The sequence below is a fragment of the Lissotriton vulgaris genome, chromosome 3_1 (assembly GCF_964263255.1).
Source record: "Lissotriton vulgaris chromosome 3_1, aLisVul1.2, whole genome shotgun sequence".
Classification (NCBI taxonomy): Eukaryota; Metazoa; Chordata; class Amphibia; order Caudata; family Salamandridae; genus Lissotriton; species Lissotriton vulgaris.
Genome location: NC_141689.1, coordinates 1,855,164,211 through 1,855,188,193, shown reverse-complemented (window position 1 = coordinate 1,855,188,193; position 23,983 = coordinate 1,855,164,211). Strand labels below are relative to the sequence as shown.

Sequence of the window (23,983 nt, the reverse complement as noted above, 5' to 3'; positions counted from 1 at the left end):
AGGGAACTACACAGATGCATAAAAACACCAGTATATGATTCATCAAAAACATGCAGCTTCCACTAGTACAACTGCATGATCTGACCGGATTGTCTGTGGATTGCAAAATACACAGGTTGAGAAAAGAGACTATATTGGCACTTAAAAAATAAGAGCTAAAGGATACAAACTAAGAGAAGCTTCTGGATTGCAAAGGCAGACTTCAAATTACCCAGTATATCCTGATACAATGTGGAAGGACCCAGCTGCCATCAGGCAGGCCTGTCTTCAGATTCTTGGTCACTGCCCTATAGAGCGGGTCAAAACAGGTTTTCCCTCCTATTGTGGCTGGAGCCTGACTGTCAAGGAAAGCCTGGGTGAAGAACAGGAGAATCTTTCCCTGGCATCTTTGAGCCAAAAGCGATAAAGCTTAATAAACCTTTTGTTCTTCCAACTGTTCCTGTACTACCATATAGCTATTCTTTGCTGAGTGGTCAGCAGTTAACACCAATTGCCCTTTCCTGGGCCCAGAGGTGAGTCAATGTCCTCTGAGCCAGAGTCAGTAACTCTCCCTGTGAAAGATATGTATTCAATTTCTCCTAGTGTGAGAGGTAGCAGAACTAGCTTTCCTTCCTACTTTGACTGGAAACTGTCAGCCTGGGAGGGGCATAGGAATGAAAAGTAGAAGCCCTCGTGGTATCTTCAAGTCAAGAGCAGAAATGCTGAAGCTGCCCGCTGGAATACCAACTACTCCTGTCCACTCCCAGATACCTAATCCCTGCTATGAGGTCAGTGGTCAACACACATTGACCTTTCCTGGTCTCAGAGGCATGCCATTGTCTTAGGAGTCAGGCTTGTTATCTATTGCAGCCAAGGATGAGTTTCCTGCTCTGGAGGTGTGATGTGTTACAGTATTGGTTTTAGGCCAGTGTTGGCTCAGGAAGCCTAAAGTGCATTTTTACAAAGTTATTCTTCAGCTTAAGTTATAACAAAATTGATTTCACCGTTAAATCAGATTTTAAAAACTGAGCAGGGAATAATTTTGAAGCATTATTCAAGTCCTTTCCTATGCACAGGTGAAAAAAAGATTAAATTCCACCTAGGCCTTTTGGGGGAAAGTCTAGCCAGGCCTACACAGTGAAATAGCTTTGGGATTTATTTCACTGCGAGGGCACACTAACCCCCATACGTAGTGTTCTCTTTTTTTATGTATTAACCATGCACAAAAGGTTAATTTGCTACAGCTACCATCAGTTATCATTCCTGAATCTCCAATAAATTCCATCTAATAATCTTTCATAAGAACTTAATGAAAGCTTCATGCACACCCTCTCAAAATGTGAGAATCACTTCTAAGTAAGTGCCATTGCGGCATTCTTGGAACACCCTGTAACAAACTCCATACATCATGACCTGTGTGACACATCAAGCATATGAAACAACATTTATTCCAGCTTAAAGCATCATTCCAACAAAGCGATCCACACTGAGCTTTCTTTCTTTCTGACAGAAACAGCTTGTCAGCTCACCAGGCAATATGCATGTCTACAGTGTCCTCAACATATTAACCAAATAGCTGCGGCGGCTATTCCGCCGCAGCGCTAAGAGGGCGGGGCGGCCGAGCGGCGGCCGCATGCTGGTGACTGAACCCCTCCGTCACCAGCCGCGGTTGGGCTGTGCTCGTGACGGAGCGGTTCCGTCATGGCCCGCCCCGCTCAATAGAACGCGCCTCGCAGGCGCGGAGGCCGGGCCATGACGGAACCGCTCCGTCATCAGCACAGACCAACCTCAGCTGATGACGGAGCGGTTCCGTCATCAGCATCGAACCGGTTAACATACCTACACCAGACTCTTTTAATAGCTGGGCATGAACATCAATATGGTGTAGTAAAAAAAGAACAGGGAGGTGTTTAAACCCGAGTAACACCAAGCTCAGTAACTTCAAGACTACAATATATTCGGTCACTAGTCATCTATTGACAACTTTGGGAGAAATTGATAGATGTAAACAAGCATTTGCAATGCAATAGGTCTCGCATTTACGCAAGTTTAAGCTATTGGCATTGTAAATGACAATGTCTTTTATTTATGCTTTAAAAACGAACAAAAATAAAAGGCATTGTCATTTGCAATGTCAATAGCTCAAACGTGTAAATGCAAGACCTATTGCATTGTAAATGCTTGTTGTAAAACTGCTTTCTGCACGAGTTTTATACAGCAACGGCGTGTCCCTTGTACTTGATTAATATAAGTTTATGCTGAAATAAACCCCAGTCTGTATGTCATGCGCTGTGATGAATAAAGATTTACTTTGCCTCCTATTCGATATAGATTTGTTTCTGGTCAGAGCCCGAAAAAACTGAAACAATTTTTCAATTAAAAATTAACAACTGGACCAGTTGCACCGGCCTTGCAGCAGTGCTCATAACGATCCCAGGTCTCTCATTCAGAGTGAATTATAGAAACATTCCCAAATGAGATACTTCGCTTAATCATGCAAATATGTGGCTGGTGTTTAATAACAGGGCCGCCTTGTGTGAAAAGGAAAGCACAATTAGCTGTCAAACACCGGAGGTCTATGGTTGGCACATTAACTGAAGAAATGCGCTAGCAAAAACAAGAAACACAATACCCAAACTTTCAAGAGCTGATCCTGGAGCTTGACCTCGGAAGTGATGCTGCCTTGAGGGGTGAGGCCACTTAGCGGGTGGGAGATGGGAAGGGACCAGGAAGGAACGTATAATGCGCTAATAAATATGCCAATTCTGTCAGGTTTTTTTAAACCGGGATGGTGGGGGGAATATACGATCCCAGCTGTTAAGAACTTCTGTACTTGCCTTTTTTAAAAATTAAATATTAGCAAAAAGTAAGGCTGCTACTCTATAGTTTTGTGGTTCCTTTTTAAGAGGAGTCCCGCTGTGCGTCTTATGGCAGCACGCCACGGACCGCAAAATTAAAATAATGCTAGCCCCACGTACTAAGTAAAGAAAACAACGATGGCTCAGCAATTAGCAACATTATATAAAGGGCTCCCGGTTTAATGGTATTTATTTTCTTCGCATTTCTGTCTGTATTTATCCATATTTATTTCTTAGCCTCCTTATTGGTATTTATCCATATTTAGTTTGTGTTTTGAGGATAAATGAAGCTGTAAAATGGTATTTTCCACATTTATTTAACTCTTGAATGTGCACTCATACATGGATGTCTATCACGATTTAGCAAATTAAGCAGCCACGTATAACAAAACACTACACTCACAGGTATATATTAGCATTATGCTACAAATATATATCTAGAAATCTGCTTTCTGTGCCCAGATTCAAAAAGGCGAAGTGGGGAGGAAGAGCTTTTTCCTCCTTGGCCCCTAAACTATTGAACTCTCCCCCCCCCCCCGAACTTTCCAGTCAACCCTCATTGGAGATCTTTCGCAAACTCTTAAAGACCTGGCTTTTTTCTCAGGCCTATAAATCCTGAACTATTTTCCTTTTCTGACTCTCTATGTTTTTATGTTTGCTGCGCCTTGACGCCTCTGGGCTAAGTTTGCGCAATACAAGACCTCCATTCATTCATTCATTCATTCATTCATATATGTTAATATATGACTGCATTTAAGGAAATCGCATTCGTGTTTTTTAATTCTCCATGCTGTCTATCTGCTCAGCTGTTGCCTGAAATCATGAAAGGCAAGATGGAGAGTCTCACAACAAGCACCATTTTCAGTTTTTTCTCACTTTTTAAAATAAATACAGAGAGGAAACACATTTTTTTTCTGTCTGTATTTATCTGGAAAAATCTGTAAAAACGGAAAACCGGAAACCTTAATTATATATGTTACCCTTAAGTAAGTCCAGATGTTACTGCTGGTGTTATGTTATGTTAATATTATTTATGCAGCGCGCAGCTGCCCCAGCAAAGGGGCGTCCTGGCGCTTTAGACAGATACTACAACACAACACGCAGGAAGAGAGAAAAACAAGGAGGAACAACTACCCAAGTACAGGAAACAAAAAAGTTTTAATAGCACGCCTGAAGGCGGACAGATTGTTCAAAGCTCAAATGTGCACTGGGAGTGAGTTCCACAACCCCGCGGCAAGCACTCGGTAGGAGCGACCACCCATTCTGCTGAGTTTAAAACGGGGACAGACCGCAAGATGAAGAGCCTCCGATCTCAAGGATCTCGAAGGAATGTAGGGGATGAGCAGGTTGGCAAGTGCAGGCGGCGAGGAAAACTTCATGATTTTAAAGGCCAGACAGAGCGATTTAAACTTAATCCTTTGTCTGACCGGCAGCCAGTGAAGGGCGGAAATGGTGCTGGAAACAGAGCAATGCCTGGGAAGACCAACAATGGCCCACGCCGCAGCATTCTGTACCCTTTGTTGCCTAGTTGCCTCAGCCTGGTTTACCCCCAACATCAGCGCACTTCCGTAGTCCAGCCGAGATAACACCGAGGCTTGGACCATGAGCTGCCGGGTGGAAGGGTCAAAGAACTTGAGGACCGGTCTTAAGCCTCGCAGGATACCGTAGCAGGTGGCAGCAACCTTCTTCGTATGACCCGTGAAGGTGAGCGCCGGATCCAGCCAGACCCCTAAGTTCTTTACTTCAGAAGCTGGGATGGTGCCCAGTACATTCTTCGTGAGCCAGCGGAAACCGGAGCCTTTGACCTCGCTACACATTAAAGTTATCTCGGATTTGTGGAAGTCTGCAGCTGGTTGAGGCCTTTTGAGGCTGTGGTATTAGAATACTTAGCTGCCCCGCATACCACTTCTGCTCTTCAAACGCCGGCCGGCCTGGCTTTGCAAAGACAAGAACTGTCCTCTCTGTGATTCATTAACGGGACTGTAATGCTTATTGGCAGAATGTTCATTAAAAAAAGTTTTTGAAGAAGGGTTAATTACATTTCATTAAACGGCAACCCGCCCCTGGGCTATTGTTAAAAAAATGCAAAAGTTCCAGGGCGTACTTTAAGACTCATTTCAACATGTCACATAAAACGTGTTCATCTAAATTCCGTTCATTAAACTTTAGCGAAATACCCTTTATTGGGTTAATTAACATTCCACGCCTACTATATGAAGTCGTGTGGGCCGCAGATTGGCCCAAAGCCCTAACAAGCATTTTCAAAAAGTACAGCTTATTGTGTTTAATTAAGTAACCTGATTCACGACGAGGAATGCAGCTGCCACCCTGCTCGCCGCTGCTCGCTCCCGAGAGCAAAACGACGTGGGAGTGAGCATTAAAAAAGAAGATAAGACATGCACCCGCCTTTAGCCATTTGTGTGCTTTCATTAGTTAAAGACACACGCAAAAGCCAATCCTATGTGTGGGGGGAGTCAGACCCACACAGAGTAGTTTATAGTGCTTACAAGAAGCCTCTCAGAGCAGAGCATGCGCACTGGCTTAGGCTCGACCTAAAAAAGAAGAGTAATTCTTGATCAATTGTTTATTTACAATTTCTCTATCCAGTTATGCCACCAAAGAATGTGCCCGGCGACAACATGAACTTAACAGATGTCTCTGTACACTTAATTTAAAACACGTCATCATACATTTTATTATAGTAAATCCCTGGGATATGCGACATTCCATTTGGCAGTGATACCTTGTAAAGTCAGTTCTGAATTTGTTTAACCCTTTCGATGCTGATGACGAGCTCAGCTCGTCATCACCCACGGGTGTCGTGTGCTGATGACGAGCTGAGCTCGTCATGGAAACAGCAAAATGGTAATTCCCAGCACAGGAGGGGGAAAACGCCTAGCAGCCAAGAGGTTAAAGACTTGTACTGGAGATGAGTACTGAACTCTTTGGTTGATTTCCGGTTTCACATTTACTCTGATCTTATAACTCAACCATTAAGTACTTTCATCTCTTGCTATATATTAGTGATGCAGATAAAAGATACCCTCTTTTTTATACATGTGAGCTAGTCAGTAATTGGACTCTCATATGTCACATTATGGATTTTGATTCATGGTTCAAACTTCAACAAAGTGGTTTCAACTTCTGGTATTCTGCTTTAATACTGATAAGTCTGACCTAACTATATATTTTTGTTAGTTTAAACAACTAGAACCGGTCTTTCCTTTTGATTGCAGGAACAATCTGTATTTTACAAATTGACTCCTGCGTCTGCACAAACTACTCAATTATTTGGGGCTTAATGTTTATAGCTGCAGAACTCCTGACCAGAAACAAAACCCCCTACAAAGGGTATCAGTATATTGCTTTCTCTGTGGAACTGGTTCATTTTTCAAATCCTTGCAACCTAAAAATATTTCCAGGAAAGGATGTTTCTATGCATAGTTTATCTTTGAATGAGTATGTACTCTGGTTTGACATCGTTAACATACTCTATCATGCTGCAAAGATTAGTAGGACATAGAGACATTTACCTGCAAACTGACGGTCCCCATTTCCTCTGGTACCGAACTTTGTTACTATTTTGCCATTGGCCTGGAAGATGAATACGCAGCATGCTTTGTTATCCACAACAATGATATGCCCATTGCGATCCACTGAAACACCTTTTGGTCCCATCAGTTTTCCAGATCCAATCTTAGTCTGTTGGAAGTAAAAGTAATGGATTATTGCATGATGGAAGAAAACATAGGACCAGGCAGGTCTTCTACAGTGCTTGAAACTCATCCTGGTACATTTTTTAAATTCTTTTTTAAATAAAATAAAAATACAAAAAGGTTGTTGCTCAAGATTCTAATTATTGCTTGGTGGGACGATGCCTACCTATCATTGGTGCAACAAGTGCCTTGGCACTGTGGCCCAGGGGCATAAAAGGTCCACTATACCCCGATTATGTATGACTTTTAATTCCGAACTCGGTGATAGGAGGCATTTTCTTTCCTCACGTTAGGGTCAATAATACTCTTGCTATACCACCCTTTCAGTGAGAGGGGATAGTCAAGAACTCCTCGCAAATGAGGGGGTTATTCTGCTTCTTGCCTAACCCAGAAGATTTAGATGTATTCTTTCATAAAGCACAAACATGCCAACTGTGGACAGCTTCAGGATATTTGGCACCAGCACATTCATCACAAACATACTTCTGAAATAAACCATGTTAGAAGAAGAAACTTAAATGCAATTTGTTTTATTTTATTGGAGAGTTCATTTAGAACAGATCAGGCACTGGCACACAATGTTACAGAATGTGTGTGAGGGTGTTTACATGGTTCAGGGGTGCACATATAATGAAGTTCAATACAAAAGGGGGAATTGGGTAGGAGGGGTCAGTGAAAGGTTAGCCTGTGTGGTTGTTTTTAAGGGTGAGCTACTGATGTCATTAGGAAGAAATTGAAGAGGTGGTGTTTGAGTTCCTTACTAGATTGTAGCAGAGAAGAGGAGAGTCAGCATTGTTGGAGGAGATTGTACGAGTGTCTCAATGTATGGAGGACTTTCTTTCAGTGGCCACATCTTTTTCTGTATCTCACGTCTTTTTATGTATGTGGTACATGTTGAATGAAGGCCAGCAAGAGATATAGTTTGCATAGAAACATCATTTACAGTTTATGACCGAAATATTAATATATTTTCAGTGCACGAGCACCTTTTTTTCATGTGAAATTCTAATCTATAATAATTTGTCCAACTTGTGCAAGTCTAGTAGAAGACCATACATCATGATAATCCTCACCTCTAGTGGAGGCACTCTTTTCTCCAATGCTCACAAAAAAACATGTACATCTACAGGGGCGGCCAGCAAATCTCGCGGGTTGGGGGGCTTGCGTGCGAGGGAGTTCGTACGGGGGGGAGGGGGGCCGCGGGCTGCATTAAAAAACAAAAACATTTCCCTTGCTGCCACCGGGTCCCGCGTCTTCTTTCCTGCTCGCCTGTGTCGGACCACAGGTCGGAACAGGAAGCAGGCAGACAGGCTCCCGCCCCAAAGCCAATCACAAGGCTGCAATGCAGCATTGTGATTGGTCTGAGCACCGTGGCACGGCACTCAGCCAGGTGCTTGAGGGGTGGGCATCTTCTCCATGCAGGCTGTAATGCAACCTGCATGGAGAACAGGGAAGTGTGCATGACTGTTTTGGGTGGCCCGAGAGGGCTGACCAAACAGACATTTTACACAGGAGTTTTCTACCACTCCTTCCCTCCTCTGCAGCCCCGCCCCACTCCTCACGCACACTGCCACAGCATTCCATTATCATCATTTTATTTTTTTCCTTTTTTTTACTGCTTCCTGGCAGTGGGCAATGCTCCTCTCTGCCTTAGTGGAGGAACTGCTACTGTAAATGTATATGTTTGTTAAAAACAATTTGTGAATAGGTCGACAAATGATCCATCCTCTCAATTAATTTTTTTTAGGTCAGGAACAGTGGCGGTTTTTCTATGAGGGCGTCGGGGCTCCGCCCCCATTACATTGCTAAATATGTTCAGCAGTCATCATTTATGAAAAATACCCATGATCAATGATTTATCAGCTCCTTGCACATGGGGCACTGTATGCCCCACACTCACCGATACATATCAGCACTGATTGCAATGATGTCACGTCACGTGACTCATCCTGCCCTGTTTGCTCACATCTCAAGCCTAGCCTAAGGCTACGTGTTTGCCGGCTGAGAACATCACAGCCCTGAAGGCTGTGATGTCATCAGCTCGGCAAACAACTATCTGTGAGGCACAGTCTCCACCCCCTGATGGCGTGGAGGATAAGTTAGCCCCAGGCGTTTTGAAAACAAGCCCGGGATCGCTAACCCTCCACGTCAATCAGGGAGAGTGGAGCTTGTCAGCACACCCTTTCCCAAATCGTTACAGGGCATGGGTGGGGCCCCTCCCTGTGACGAGTTGGGAAAGGGCGTGGTAGGTGGGAAGCAGGAATCGAGTCTGCGCAGACTCGACCACTTCAGGCTTCCCGCGCATGAGTCTGCACTCAGTGACTGTGGCAGTTGCCGGTGGGGGTGCTGCGTCACATTAGACGGACTCTGAATTCCCAAATCATCAGTGCCAGGCCAGCACTGATTACTACACAGTGTTGCTTGCTTTCTACTTGTAACAGCACCATTTGCATTACTTTTGTAACTTGTTGCTGCCGCCTACGGCCTGCCAGAGAGAGTACTAGGCCGGACTCGGTGCCTGCTGAGTGCTGACATCGACTGAACTAACTCGGGTCAGGTAGTTCAAGTTCACAAGTCCAGGTAACGCCCAGGCGGGCTTTTTTAGCATCCAGTAAATTAGAAATACGAGTAGGACGCTCATGCTGTCAATACACAGGACTCAGCGCATCGTGATACATGAGCGCTATCAGCCGATCAGAACCAGAAACTTAAAGGAAAAACTAAAGATCGTCGGTTAATAGCGAAGTTTTCAGATTTTTCAGGGTGAAAAAAATAACAGTATGCTGTGTGTGTATTGCATTTCTGCTATTAATGCTAATTTGTTATGTATGTGCAAGCTGGCACTGCTGATCGCCTGGCACCTGTTCTAAGTGTCTTCATATAGCCTGATAAAACGTTTAAATACACATCAAGACACGTTGCATAGAGAGGAGGCATACTCCCTGCTCCTTGGTGCACGCCTCTATTGTTTAATTGTTTTTCTCAGAGAGAAGTCCCACCCATGTCTGGGTATACCATTTGTACGTGGGAGTCCCACGTACAAATGGCCCAGACATGGGTCCCATGTTTACTGTGCCTTTGGACTTGAGCTCTATCTCAGTGATTTTTACCGGCAGGCTTAAACCAGTCTGGGGTTGTTTGTGTGTGTTCTTGTGCATAAGGGACATTGCTTAGCAGTTCAGGCTGCCGCAGCTCTGTGTGGCCATGAGTGACATATGTAGCCACGTGTGGCTCGTGGAGTGACACTTTCTCACGAGCAGTTGAAAACAACGTGTAGGGAAGAAAATGCAGTCTGAGGTTTCTGAAGTTTTCCTTCCTCGCGTCAGGTCCCAGTGCATCACCTCTGCCTCTAATGTTTTTTTTACTAACAGTAGATTGTGAGGAGTGTTTCGTATATTGCAAGAATACTTACTGGTAAGGATTACAAAACGGATAATAAAGTATATTTTGTGCAGTTTCTTAGACAACTTGCCTCAAATTAATTCCAACACAGAAGCTGCTACACTCAAAACAAAAATGTCTATGTCAGCGTGAATCTGCGTGCACCCTTTCATCTGAGGCTCAGAAATGTGTTTTCTTGTAAATTCCATGTAATGGGAATGTTGTTTTTTTAAGTGGGAAAATCACTGGTGTTTCTATCTGCCAAATTAATGACCCTCAGTTTACCGACCCTTGAAGGATAGAGGGCTGGTGGTGGCCTTTTTTGGTTTTCGTACTTTTAGCCTTTGGTGAAAGAGACAGGGAATTGCGAGTCCTGGGAGATCGAGTGTACAGTTTCCAGAGCATTTCCACATTGAGGCTGGCTCAGCCATCATTTTGCTTCTTGTGACCCTTCTAACCCGAGCTGGTCAGCAGGCCAACAGTAATGTCAGGTGTGTTAATGTTTGCATTTGTACGACTGATGGCATCCAGGTGGGTTTTCCTGAGAAGTGTTTTTATAATGAAGCTAAGGAATGCATTTACTAGGTTCTGAGCTGAGGCAAAACGTGTTTGGATGTTTCTTCTTTCTGCTAAATTAGGTAACGCTTATAAGCAGGCCGTGCAAAAGCGGAAAGTTGGGACTGGCCACTATGTTATTTTTCCTGGGCTGTTCTGTGCCATAAGATTTGGAGAAAATCATATTTTCCCAATGTTCCCTTATTTCCGAGTCACGCATGTAATTTTACTGCAGTATTGATTTGACCTTAATAAGAGCACCCCGATCATGGCTGGACCGATGCTGTCCTTTCTGAGGCCAGGGAGCAATGGCTTAGAAGAGCACTGCAGGTAGGGATCATTGATTCGTAAGTAGGTTATATTTATCAAGTGAAAAGGATCTCATAGTATTTACGTTAAGTTTGTGATGCAATTTTTCACATTTCACATGCTGCAGTCTTCTCGTGGCATTCTGGTGTGACAAGAAACCAGCTTCTCCTGTCATTTAGTAACGGGGGCACATTAGACTTGTGAAAGAATAGCACACAGTGGCACAGATGGACAGAGCACGTGGTAGGCCAATTAGACTGACAGTTTTGCCAGTCATTGTCTTTGTTAGAACAGATTCACAATTGCTTGATAAATCTTCCTGCTTTCACAAATTTGCTTGAAAATGCACCATTTGCCTAATCTTTTTCCAAAATTTTCTTGGGGATAGGTGGTTCGCTACGCTCACTCAACGCAGTGCAGTATAACAATTGCTTTACGCCTCACCACTTTCAAATGTCACCAGCCGCCACTGGTCAGGAAGCATGTCAGGAGGTATGACTTGCTATTTAAGACTTAGCAGAACTGGGGGAGCGATACACCACTTTCAAATGTCACCAGCCGCCACTGGTCAGGAAGCATGTCAGGAGGTATGACTTGCTATTTAAGACTTAGCAGGACTGGGGGAGCGATACTCCAAACCTGATTGCACTGAGTCCCTCTCAAGGAAGTAAAAGCTCCTTGCAGAGTGCTTGCACTGTCTGGGGTGAGGCTCCGCGTGTGCGGAGAACACACCACACAAACAAACTACATTTTCCAGAAGTCCCTCAACTCTCACATAGTCTAGAGATGGCAGCCACCATCTTAGATATCTGAGTATAACTTCTGGTTTACATATATGTACACATGATTATATGTGTGGTATTCATAGCTCTCGTAAGTAAAATAAGAATTGTTAAAGTAGCAGTCCCAGAATACTAATGCTTGCTTATTACTTATTACAATGGTGCAAGGGTCAAGTTGCGCAGCTTGAGGAAGTTATCTTACTAATATTATGGGAAAGGTTACTAAATTAAGCAGCAAACATCCAAAAGTAGATCCTTGCATACCACTTGTGATCGATAACTATTGATTGTTCTGACTAATAAGCGGGATAGTCAGCTACCCCACATTATTATGTAGGGCTAATGATGAAGATTAATATTGCTTAGGCTTGCTCTCTCTTGGCTGTTTCAGCTACTTGCAACACTATGAACCCATTATTAAACTTTGATATGAGAAACCATACGTGTAAATTCTGGATCACAAATTCAGAACCTATGTGTTTTTTAGTCTATTTGTGTGACAACTGGAAATTTGTGCCCAAACACAAATGTTTCTGCATCGATTAACTCTGCAGAGCTGTGCTTCCCTCAGATCTATTTGTACCTCTCCTTCTTGATCCTAGTTGACATGCCCACAGGCACGCCTCCTCCACGAGGACTTTTACGCGGGTTGAAGCGTCTTCATTATCTATCCCGGCTGGAACGAGCCAGCTTCAAGACTGCAGCTCTGACTGGAAGAGCAGTCTCTAAAAGAATTGTGAAAAGCAGAAAACATAGGAACACCAGTTGGCCCTTGATGGTGAGCATTCCTAATATTGTATACTCCCTCCAGGTATATCAGACAGTATACATATCTATTATCTCTATGACTTACACATCCTAAAACACTGTGCTATGCATCCGCAGGGCAACACCAATTGATCAGAGCCCAGCGTATTGCACCTTTACACTTAACGGTAAGCTTGACCCAGCTTATATTGCTGTAAACACAGCAAGTGACTTTATTTTATTAAAATGTACACTAGTTCATTCATTTTGTAGATACAATTAAGGGACTTTCGCCCTTCCCTAACCAATCTCTGTTGGTTTCAATTCCTGAGAGGGTCCCTACTTTGCAGATCAGACCCTTCACATACCCAGCCCCTATGTATTCCTTCTTTCTTTCATCATTAGCTTACATCTTATCCACCATCCAATTAACTCTATTTATCATTTCTCTCTCAGGCCCCATGTTATTATTATCCTGATGAGATCCATGTATTCATTTATGTGTCAAAACGCCGTCGACACATGTACAACGACAGACTGTTTTCTATAATTGTGATACATTGATTAATCCCCTTTATCTGTGATTGTCTTTGATAAAAAGTAACCAATATTCCGTTGATGCTTACATTTTCCTTCACTGTGTTTTCCTTCTTCGGTTTTGTTTTTTCTTTACACCTGGGGTCTACTAATTTTTTCTCCTCTTTTCATTTCTTTTTAAGAAATGTCCTATCACTCACAAAGTGTTTTTGATGAATATCTTGAAATAACATGTTTGGTTTTCAAGAAAACTGGATGTGCTTCTATATTTTCTACAATCGTTAATTAAATATCAATGTTGATTACATTTAGAATGTTGGCATAAAGATTGATTCTACACAGAAAGGTCTGTACAAATATAGATTGTTCTCTGAAATGAGCTCCATGTGAACACTTGTTCCAAGGATCACTTGATACCCATGTTCACATGGGCATAAAGGTTGCTTTTGTTATAGCACAATTGGAAATTTAGCAAACATGTGCTGGTGTTTCAGCAGACATGGTTGACACTCAGGGCAGTGGATTATAAAAATGACGTGAACAACCACAAAGCTGTAACTTTGTGGTTTTTCACGCATTTGCAATGCCACACTTTTCTGCACTTCTAAAGGTGAGCCTAATTTGACAAGGCATCAGTGGTGCAGTAGCATAACAAAGTGCATAGAAAACTCTATTTTTGCAATGAGTGCAGGTGAAGGGGCTTATTCTCATGGAAAATTATTTTCAACATTTAAAGGTGACCGGCAAAAATAACTGAGGATTTTCTGCAATGTGTGCAACCTGCCCACATAATTGGAGAAAAACAGATGTATGCTAAGGAAACCAACAAAAATTTTTTTTTTCAGTTGCCAACACCGCAAGGTTTTGTGAATATGATGGGCATTTTGCAAGCAGTCTAAAGTTACAACTGAGGTTTGTGAAGCTTTATAACTCAAATTAATAAAAAAAGCGTAAATGTTGGATATCTCTGCCAACTGTATACGTTCACCTACGACTGTAGTAATTTTCGAGTTCTACGTGCATCTAATCTGGCCTCTTCAGATATGCTGCAATCACCTTAAAATAGTTGTTAATGACATCTGTGTGTGTTAGCTTAATGTAATATTCATTTAGTTTAATGTTAGAATGTAAATGATTCTCAGTCCTCAATTTTCGGTGAGGGGTAATTGGTTCACTGCCTGAAAGGTGGATTCCCAGGCAGTTCTTGATGCTGGCACCTTATATTTCTGATAATTGACAATTCATCAAAAATATATATTTTTTTGTCAAAATTAGTTTTAAGAATCAATGCAGTCTGAGCCAAATGCCCAATGTTTATTCTAAATTAATTCTCTCAGTTGGTCTAATCATGTTACCTAAGGTGTAAATGCTGTCAATTACCAACTATTTCACCTCATAAGAAATTACACCTCCAATGATACCACACATTTGCCAAGGCACCAATCAAATCACAGTCTGTACTTTAATGCAATGGTCTCCAGACACCATGCATTCGTCCATAATACCCACATCCTAAAAGCAATACATTAGCTCTAATAGAAAGGGTGCTAGGATTTCTCACAAATTCATTTTTATCGCCCGAAATGTTCTGCACCAAACCCATTGAGTATAAATAAGTGTAAAAGTTTCGAAAATCAGAGCAAAAAATCAGGTAGCTGCTACTAAAACACCAAGAAAAGAATGCCCCTTTAAAAATGTATATATATATATTAAAACTAATCAGACATTCTCCAATATAGCAAACAGGGACGTCTGGACCCTCCTGTGAACACCTCTAAATCTCATATTCTGGACACAGCTTTTCAAATGCAGTGCTTTACTATGGTTTACTAATTGGTTAATTTCAGTTTAATATGAACCATATACACTAAATTCAATTAATTAATTGACAACACTGTTAAAATAATTAAAAACTTTACAAATGCTACACATGCAAAACGTCCTTTGATATTCATAAAAAACATAATTTTCTTTTCGTTCATTTTATCATAATCGAGGAATTTTGACCTCGGGTATTTATTGCGTAGCATTGCCGGTCCTTTGGACTCAAAGATATTATCTGTTGGGGTTTCTCTGACACCTTTACACACTCAGCTTCTTCTCTTTTCTGTAGCAATTCTCAGCCATCTTCCTTAAGTGCTGGAAACTGGTTCATTCTTGCCAGCATCAAAGTCTTGTTTTGCTTAGCTGCCTCGAAGGTTAGGATGCAGCATACATGAATGCTCACTTTGCAATAATATATAGTAAGTTCTACATGTTGCCTTCAGACTTATATGATCCACCTCTGTTTGCCGAGATATAATCTTTAGCTGTTTTCATAAATAATTGTATGGCATTTACAGATATTATTTTGCCCTCTTTTGCACCTTGAAGAACCAGCTTAACAATCTATTATTCGTGTTTGCTTTTCTCTTTTGTAACTGTGATATGCCACTTTGATTGCCCAGTTATGGATGTTGTAGGTAAATCTTGATGCGTTAGCTCCACATTGATGCTTTTCCTTTCATCAAAATGGATTGATTAAATTACAAACTGTCAAGCCTAATTGTATAGTGATAAGCCCCATTCCCAGAACACGACCACCCTTTTCATCATAAAATCCAGTGCTGTAAATCGTTGGGACAAGGACAGGGCATTTTTCACCTAACCCAATATGGTCAATAATAGTGACAGTCAATTTTGCATATTATCACGTCCAACAAAGTTGAGAAGACAATGATCCATTCATTTAGTAGCATTGGGAATGCTAATGCGAAGTGCAGGAAATCAGCTTCCGTATTCAGACAGGTAAAGCAGCTGGCATTCACCTCAAGCCCAAAGGATTTTAATTTAAAGTGGCACAATTCTTAATGACTGCGGGGTTGGAGGTATGTAACTTTGTAAGCTCCTTACCAGACGTAGCTAATACGGTAAAAGGCCCATGTCTAAGCACACTTAAATGTTGTCATGGAGGCTGGAGCATTGAAAAAAGAGCTATTGCATTAGATATCAGGGATTTCTAATTTTTCCTAAGTCTATTCACTGTGAATGGGGGTGTACCACAGCTTTCTTTTTTGATCACTCTAGCACATTTGTAATCTGCTGCCTAGCCACCTCTGGGTCAAATAATATTTTCTGGTTGGATTTCAGCTCGTAGTTCCTCACACGGTTTTGCCTTGGTGGCAACTCATCTTTGTGTCCATCATACAACTTGATGATGACCGGACATCCCACTTCAGTGCTTTGCTTACTTCAGAAGCCTTAAAGATATTTGTAGCAATCTAAGTCATGCTTAAATGTGTGGGTATATCAGCAGATGTTAATGAGGTAAGGCCTGCAGTCTGACTTCACAAATATGAGCGCACAGCAATGCCTGAGTTAGTATCCTCAACGCCTAATGATACTTTAAAATAAATATTACCTTAGGAAAGTTGAGAAAATATCAAATACTGACATGATATTGATACCTTCAATGAGCCAAGTGGCCGCAGATGCAAGCTGTCTCAGGTTACCTCCATTAATTTATGTGGCCTTCTGATGCATTTTCCCTTCACATCACTTGTAAATGTCCACTGCGCTGTATTGTCTCTTAATTTACAGGTAGATTCATCAAGCATTTTTGCGAGCGCAAACGGTGCGAATCGCAAAATTCGGCAGTTTGCGCCCGCTAAAATGGCATTTGAGATTCATCAATGGTTCATGAACTCGCAATTTGACAATTCGCAAATAATTGCGAATTATCAAATTGCAATCGCATTTAAGGAATCTCAATTTGAGATTCCTTAAATGCTATTCATGAACCTTTTAAAATGAGCAAATTCGCAATTTCTGGCCACTATTTACTGCGAAGCCTGAGTTCGTGGTAAATAGCGAAAACTTCGAAAAATTCACACATGTCCTTTGGACATGTGTGCGCGCAACATCAGGCTACATTTCCATTTCAGGGGTGCTACAGGGTGTCCTTTGGACACCCCTGGCACCCTTGAAATCGCATTCTTATTTGCGATTGGAAAATTGCTAATCGCAAATAAGCATTGTCTCCCCATTCATTCCTATGGGCCTTTAGGCCCATAGGAATGAATGGGGAGTTATTCCTTATTTGCGATTAGCAATTTGCTATTCGCAAATAAGGAGGCTGTAGGAATCGCAATTTATTTTGCATATTATCACGTCCAACAAAGTTGAGAAGACAATGATCCATTAATTTAGTAGCATTGGAAATGCTCCCCATTCATTCCTATGGGCCTTTAGCAATTAGGCCCATAGGAATGAATGGGGAGTTATTCCTTATTTGCGATTAGCAATTTGCTATTTGCAAATAAGGAGGCTGTAGGAATCGCAATTTATTTTGCAATTTCTACATGAATCCGATTTGCGAGTCCTTAATAGCGATTCCTTAATAATCGCTATTAAGGACTCGCAAATCGGGACATTGATGAATCTGGCTGTTAGCTCCCAGATCTTTTGCCACATGTCCCTTTGTCTACAGCTATCTTGTAACTACCCCAATTTCCTGCATCCACAGTATGCATTCTCCATCACTAGGAACATGTTTAAATACTCAGCCCACATTTCTAAGACTGACAGTCATAGAGAATCTAATATCAGGCAGCTAACATTCAAGGTAATATAACTAGCAGACAAACTTGGATGTTCAGCATATTGGTTCCTCAGTGCAAGGCTTCATTTCTGAGAAACAAATAGTCAACTTTCAGAGTGAAGTGGCGAGCTTGAAGCTACACAACTCTTTGATTTTTAAAGACCGAATTGGATCACTTCCTAGGCCACATACATAGGTTTCTAGTTATAAATAAAATTCAGTGTGCAATAGGGAAGCACTTTCCTGCGTTTTCAGAAGTTCTTAAATAATTAAACAAACCTATACATACAGTCCGCAATGTATGTATCCCTACCTTAAACTTCCCATCTGCTGAGAAAATGCTGACCCACTTGTTGTCATAATCCGCAATGATGATGTCGCCGCTTGGGTGCACGGCCACTCCTGTTGGCCGCTGAAGCTGCCCTGGTGACCTCCCTCTGATGCCAAAGCGGCTTCTGAATTGCCCGTCATTGGAAAATATCTATAGAAAAATAATTAACCCAGCAAAATAGTTTGAATGTGCAACCATTACTGTATTTAATTATATAGCTTGCTTTAAATGAAGAAATAAAACATATATAGATAGGTGAAGGAGGTATATGCAACTGCCCATATAGCTGCTTCGAAAGTTCAATCTTATTGGGTAGGGAAAGAAAAGAATGGCATATAGGGGTACTTAACCGTAGAGGAACTTCTGTTGCCTTAACCATCACTGGGTTTACAGTTGCTGGGTACAATAATGGGCTACAGACCTGCACATCTGCAGCAACTGAAAATTAAAAATTAATGCTGCACTCAACTCAATTGTGATTATGCGATCAAGACGATTAGGACAATAAATTAAGTTTTCTTTTTATTGTGCATCAACAGTCAAAATATCACACAGTAGTCTCATTAGTAATGTTGCAATAACAGGTTGTGTTTTCTAGATAGCTTCAGCATAATGAGCCCGTAGGAAAATCAGTACTCCTCGATAATCGTAGATAGGCAGAAGGTGGATTTTGTCATGGTGGATTATGAAGAGTGTGGCTAGTGGAAAAAAAGCCTGAACGTGCTTTGTTCCTCTTGCAACTTTTTCAATACTGAGGGTGTGCTACCAAAATCTGTAGTTAACTCAATGGAAGACATGAGTTCCTTGAGTAATGTTGCCTAAATCATAAACCTCTTCAAGAAGTGAAGGTGAAAATCTCAAGAATAAGCATAACAATGTAAATCTTTTTGGATGAGTCCTATGAAGAAAGTTTAAGGTCATGTGATTATACAGTCAGACCGTGGGGCGCTAAGTCGGATTTAACCAGACTGGTCTTAAAGCATTAGGAGGAGTGCTACCTTAAGTCTTAATTTTCATTGCTTTAAATGAAGGTGTGTGGCCCTTTTTGAAAGCTTGGGAGTAAGGCATGGATTAGGTTAATGTAAGGAAAGGCTCCAGTTATGTTGTAATTTATGTAAGGTTCAAACAAGCACCAGTGAAAGAATATGCGCTTCCTATTAAAGGTCAGATACACTTTTTTGTCCAATATTACTGAAGATCAAGTTACAAAAAATCCTACGTTTCCATACAGGGCACGCATTACACATGAAGCGCATTTTCCTTCATTGCACCAGGCGCACCTCTAAAAAAGTTGCACCGGTACAATGAAGGAAATTATGGGGAATGCGCTACACCCAGGGCAGCGCGAACTCGTGCTGTCCTGGGAACAGCACATTCACGTGAAAAATGGAGCGACTGCTTTAAAGCCGCTCCGGGTTTCACTGTGCAGGCGGCAACCCGCTTGCACTTTTAAAGGGGAATAGAGATCCCCTTGCAGGCGGGTACAGTCAGTGACTGCACCTGCCTGCAAGTGGATGTCTGGAGGGTTCATAGGATGCCCTTTGCCCCCTGCAGAGGGGTGCTCTCAGGAGGCGCACTGACAATGTGCCACCTTTTAGGTGGGGCACTCTCATGTGCACCACCGGAGGGATTCCTTGCCTCTGAGCCCACATTGGCAATACAGCACAGGTGCAGAGGCAAATTGATTCCCTCATTTGCATGCGGCACACCCTCATGTAAATGAGGAAACACCCCTTGATGATAGCACTGGCACTTTATGTGCACCAAAGCTATTGGTATTACAGAAGGGGCCACAAAAACGTCTGTGATTGTGTGCAAAATTTAGAGCACAGCCTATGTTTCATACTTATTAAAATAAGAGGTGTTTTTTATGTCACCTTAAAGTGACTTTTTTGTAATTTGTTGTACAGTCTTAGTTTATTGTTTGATTTGAATGCTTTATGTAACACCATACAGTAGCATACTTTTGTACAAAAGAGTCGATAAATACAACCTGATATGTTAAAATAAAAATGTATTACATTTGAATTTCAATCAATGATTGAGGTAATAATTTTGATGGAACAGCAGTGCATATATCTATTCTCTCATTTCAGCCTGTGTTGTGTTTTTGCAGTAAGAAGGACTAGGCAGCTGAAACAAACAGCTTCTAGCAGCCCTAGAAATACACATGTACCATATAACGTCCCATAGAACAGATAAACAAGATAAACCATTTACCATGAGCAAACACTCAGTTATACCCTGAATTTCGGAAAAATCCTATGGTAAATGCAATGATTTTTGTGAAAAATCTAATGTGGGTCAAGTATACTCTACCATACTACAGAGTGCACGCCAACCCAAATAGTTAAAGTCTGATGGAGTCTCATGGCATGCAGATGGGGGTGTTAGTGTAGGCAGACTTGCTGTGGCAAGAGCCAGTTCAAAAATGCTGCACAGTAAATGCTGGTGATGGTGAGGCAGCCTGTGCACCAGACCGGTGACAGATGGCAGCAAAGGCCTGGGATTAAAAAACCATGAGATGGATGACAGGAGGCTAGAAAGAAGGTTCCTGCAGCCAACAGGAATACGGTGTTGTATCACAGTATTGCGGGTAAATATTAATCTAAAATGTATAAGGCAAATGTTGGAAAGTGGGTTATTAGTAGATGGAGTTATGCACCTTCAGCTAGTAATAATACCACAATCACTAATAAGGTCCAGTAAAGTCTCAATAAATGATTGTTTGCTCATCCTTTGGTAGACTGGCCAGTCAGCAGTCAGGCATAACATAGGAGACATGTGTGTAAAGCATTTGATATTATCATAACAAAAAATAAGATACAACCCAATAAAAATCCATCTCCAATTTACCGAAATAGAGAATATTTGTACCTTTAAAATGACATCAAAATAACAAAAATCTAATGTAGGGAACTGGAGATATGAATTTGTAAAGATTTAGTTAAAACAACTGTGTTCTAGGGCCAAAAAGCTTAATCTCCCTACAAACTACAGGGCCAGGCTCATTTTCACACTGAAAACCTACATACCTGAACACACTGGTTGTTACTGTCAGCTATTAATATTTTTCCAGTTGTCGATGCTGCGACTCCTTGAAGATTAGTAAACTCTCCTTTATTTCTTCCTTTGGTACCTATAAATGTATATAAATCGAAACAAATAAGAAACAGATTGTAAAGAGGAATATAGTCATATTAAGATAAAAACAAATGCCAGAGGAGATTTATTCTGGGCTCCAATCTTGGCTTGTCCATTGAATTGGTATGTGCCCATAATCTTGACCTCCCTGTCTCTGCATGTTCATGGATGTCTGGATTGTCTCTGAAATTGTGGTCTTGATTGACTGCTATGAGGTCTCACCCTTGGTGTCATTGCTACCTGACCCTGTAGACTGTTGTCTTCAGGTTGACAGTTAATTCAGTGGAATGCACGATAGAGGGCTCAAATCTTGCAACCTTCCACAAAACTGTGCAGGTGTCCTGCTGTGGACAGTGCTGTGCTGTGTGGGTGCATCTGGTCCCAAATAATGTATCTTTCAGAGTTATCTAATCCCAAAGAGGGTTATACTTGTTCTCAGGACATTCTTTTCCCAGTCTTTAGGTTGCACATTTTCTGGCTTTGAGTGCAAGAGTTCCTGGTGTATCATCTCTACGAATATAACAGTGTATGTTGATCCCATATGAGTCTGTTCAATCGTGCATGTCCTGTAATCCTGTAACATTTGTCTCTATCACAGTTGCCCCTTCCCCTTGTTCTTTAAGTGGCTTTCCAATACTTGTGCATGCTTATTCTAGTTACAATGTGTTCCTGTTTCAAATACAGATTGCTACCTTCCACCAAACTTAAGTGAGTGTTATCAGCGGGTCTTGTTTTCCTGTTCTAATGTGTGTGTGTGTGTAACTCTCTCTGTCCCAGACTGTACGGAAGAGCATCCATGCCACAGTGTAAATATCTGTCTTTCCCTTTCCGGAGTAACTGCCTCATTGCCGCAGTGTCCTTGTCTTCCCTCTGTTCGGTGTCAGTGTAAACTCTGATTTTCTAGTGTCAGTGTGTTTGCTGTCCCAGGTCATGAAGTTCCCTTCATAATATTAACAATACTGATAAAACAACAGCAGTAGCAATCACACCAACAATAACAAATGTAGAAATAGATTTTGTTTGTCAGCCCATAGTAGAATATATTACAAAGATAAATTCTGTGGAAAAACATACCATATAAACTAGAAGAAACGTCTATAGAAAAGGTTCTGAATATGCAATATGGAGCACCCATATGTATCAGAGAATGTTCCGGGTCTTTGTTTAAAAGGTTTCCTATATTTGTATTAGGTAATCAATACAAACATCAGCAATGAAACACCATCAAATAACAATCTCATCTAAATTATGACTCATACACCTTCAGTCATCATCACCATATATTGTTTAAAGAGACTGACCATCTTATGCATTGATAAGTTCAGCATTTGGTATGTTGCGCATGCGACCTTGGTATAACAATTTAAAACCCTTTACAATCTTTGGATACTGCATAATGCTTACCTCATGGATTCTACCACACAAGCCTTTAATTTTGTTACTGGTGCTTGTACTAAAAGGAAATTCCATGCAGATACCACCCTTTCTGTAAATAGCATTTTCTTTCAATTGTTAACCTTACTTAGCCTATATTACGGTGTCTTTTTCTAGAGCCAGACGTCTGCTGGAATATGCTATCACCTTTACCCTGTATTATTGTTTGGTTTCCCCTCTTTTCCAAATTATGCATACTTACGTTTTATCTTGCTAAGGAAATTTGTTGTGCCTATAATGAAAATCATAATGTTTCTAAGTAAAGGTTGCAAAAAGGTACCGCTGTTAATACTTAATGTCTTGTAATTTGAACTTATCCCAGGTGTAATAGGTCTTTGAGGGGATCCAGAAGACCCTTGTGAATTATTAGAAGAATGTATATTAGATGTGTTCTAGGATAACTTTACCTGAGAAACACCAAAATATGTCACAGGAGTCACCGTGGGTACCCTGGATGTCAATTCACTATACACCTAAATTCCTAATAGAGAGGATTTTGAAAGTTTGAAATGACTAATCCTTCTAAACAGGATTTAGAAAGCCAATGGGAATTGTATCATTCACATCATGTTAGAAATATTGGATCAGGACTACTTCAAATGGCAGAATAATTTCTATTTGTAGATATCTGGGACCTCATAAAGGCAGATATGGTCTCACTGAATCTGAACAAATTCTAACACAATTGGAATGGAAAAACATTTAAAAGTTCATAAATAGTTCACAGATTTTTTTTTCTTATCTGATTTGGGAGTTAAAAGGCATTGGAGAACAATTGAGCACATTCCTGAGCTTGACATTACGTCCATTGAAACGGTGTGATAAAGTCAGATACTGTTTTCCACCTACTTCACGTTCTGTATATACAGCTTGAATGCATTGTGGCCTTATGTGTGTTGGGAAAACATTAGACCTGTAAAGATCCTTTGAGGTAGCAAAATACAGTTCCAAGTTCTGGAGGTAATGCTGCATTTGCCCTCTAGGGAAAATCAAGAATCTTACTAAATGCAATGTGAACCTGTTCATTTAGAAATTAGGCACTGTCTTAAATGCACAGTTGGCTCAGGAAAAGGCTTGGTTTTACATGTTGTTTGCAGAGGCTGAATTTAAGATATACTTTGTAAAATTAGTCTATCCACTGTTATAAATTGTTCTCGACAACTGTGTGTTCTAGAGCAGACATAAAAAAACAATCAGGTAGACCTAAGATACGCTTAATATTTAAATGACTGCTAGTCAGATGACAATAAACACTAAGTAAGGCTGTTTTAGCAACAGATGATGCATTTGGACACCCAACTAATCTCCCAAGCAAAGTGTTCATTACAGATGTTTCAGGTACACATGTGACAGGAAATACTTTCATTTTAGATTGTTATAGAGGTATTATATATTTTAATAAGAGTACTTGAAATGTCATTCTTTGTATTTGAAATGCAGCATTAAATACAAAGGTTGATGGTTCCTCAAGCAAGGTCCAAACTAGAAGGCCTTGAGCTATGGTTGCTTACAATAACACCTGTTTTTGTGGTAGTTGAGATTGGTAGGAAATCCATTTGTTAAAAATGAAATGAAAACGAATTCATTTGAAACCATACATCACATAGAATGTAAAATATGCAGATAAAGAT

General features: G+C 41.0%; 1 protein-coding gene across 3 annotated transcripts in view; it reads right to left on the bottom strand.

Annotated features, from left to right (window-relative positions):
• TRIM2 (tripartite motif containing 2) overlaps positions 1-23,983 on the bottom strand; it is a 460,803-nt gene that overhangs the window by 67,258 nt on the left and 369,562 nt on the right. For all 3 annotated transcript variants that reach the window (XM_086962313.1, XM_086962314.1, XM_086962312.1), the window contains exons 7-9: positions 20,810-20,913; positions 17,757-17,924; positions 6,371-6,539 (exon numbers count right to left, since the gene is read on the bottom strand). In XM_086962313.1, the coding sequence (XP_086818439.1) occupies positions 6,371-6,539; positions 17,757-17,924; positions 20,810-20,913 (441 nt within the window). The remainder of the gene's footprint in view (positions 1-6,370; positions 6,540-17,756; positions 17,925-20,809; positions 20,914-23,983) is intronic.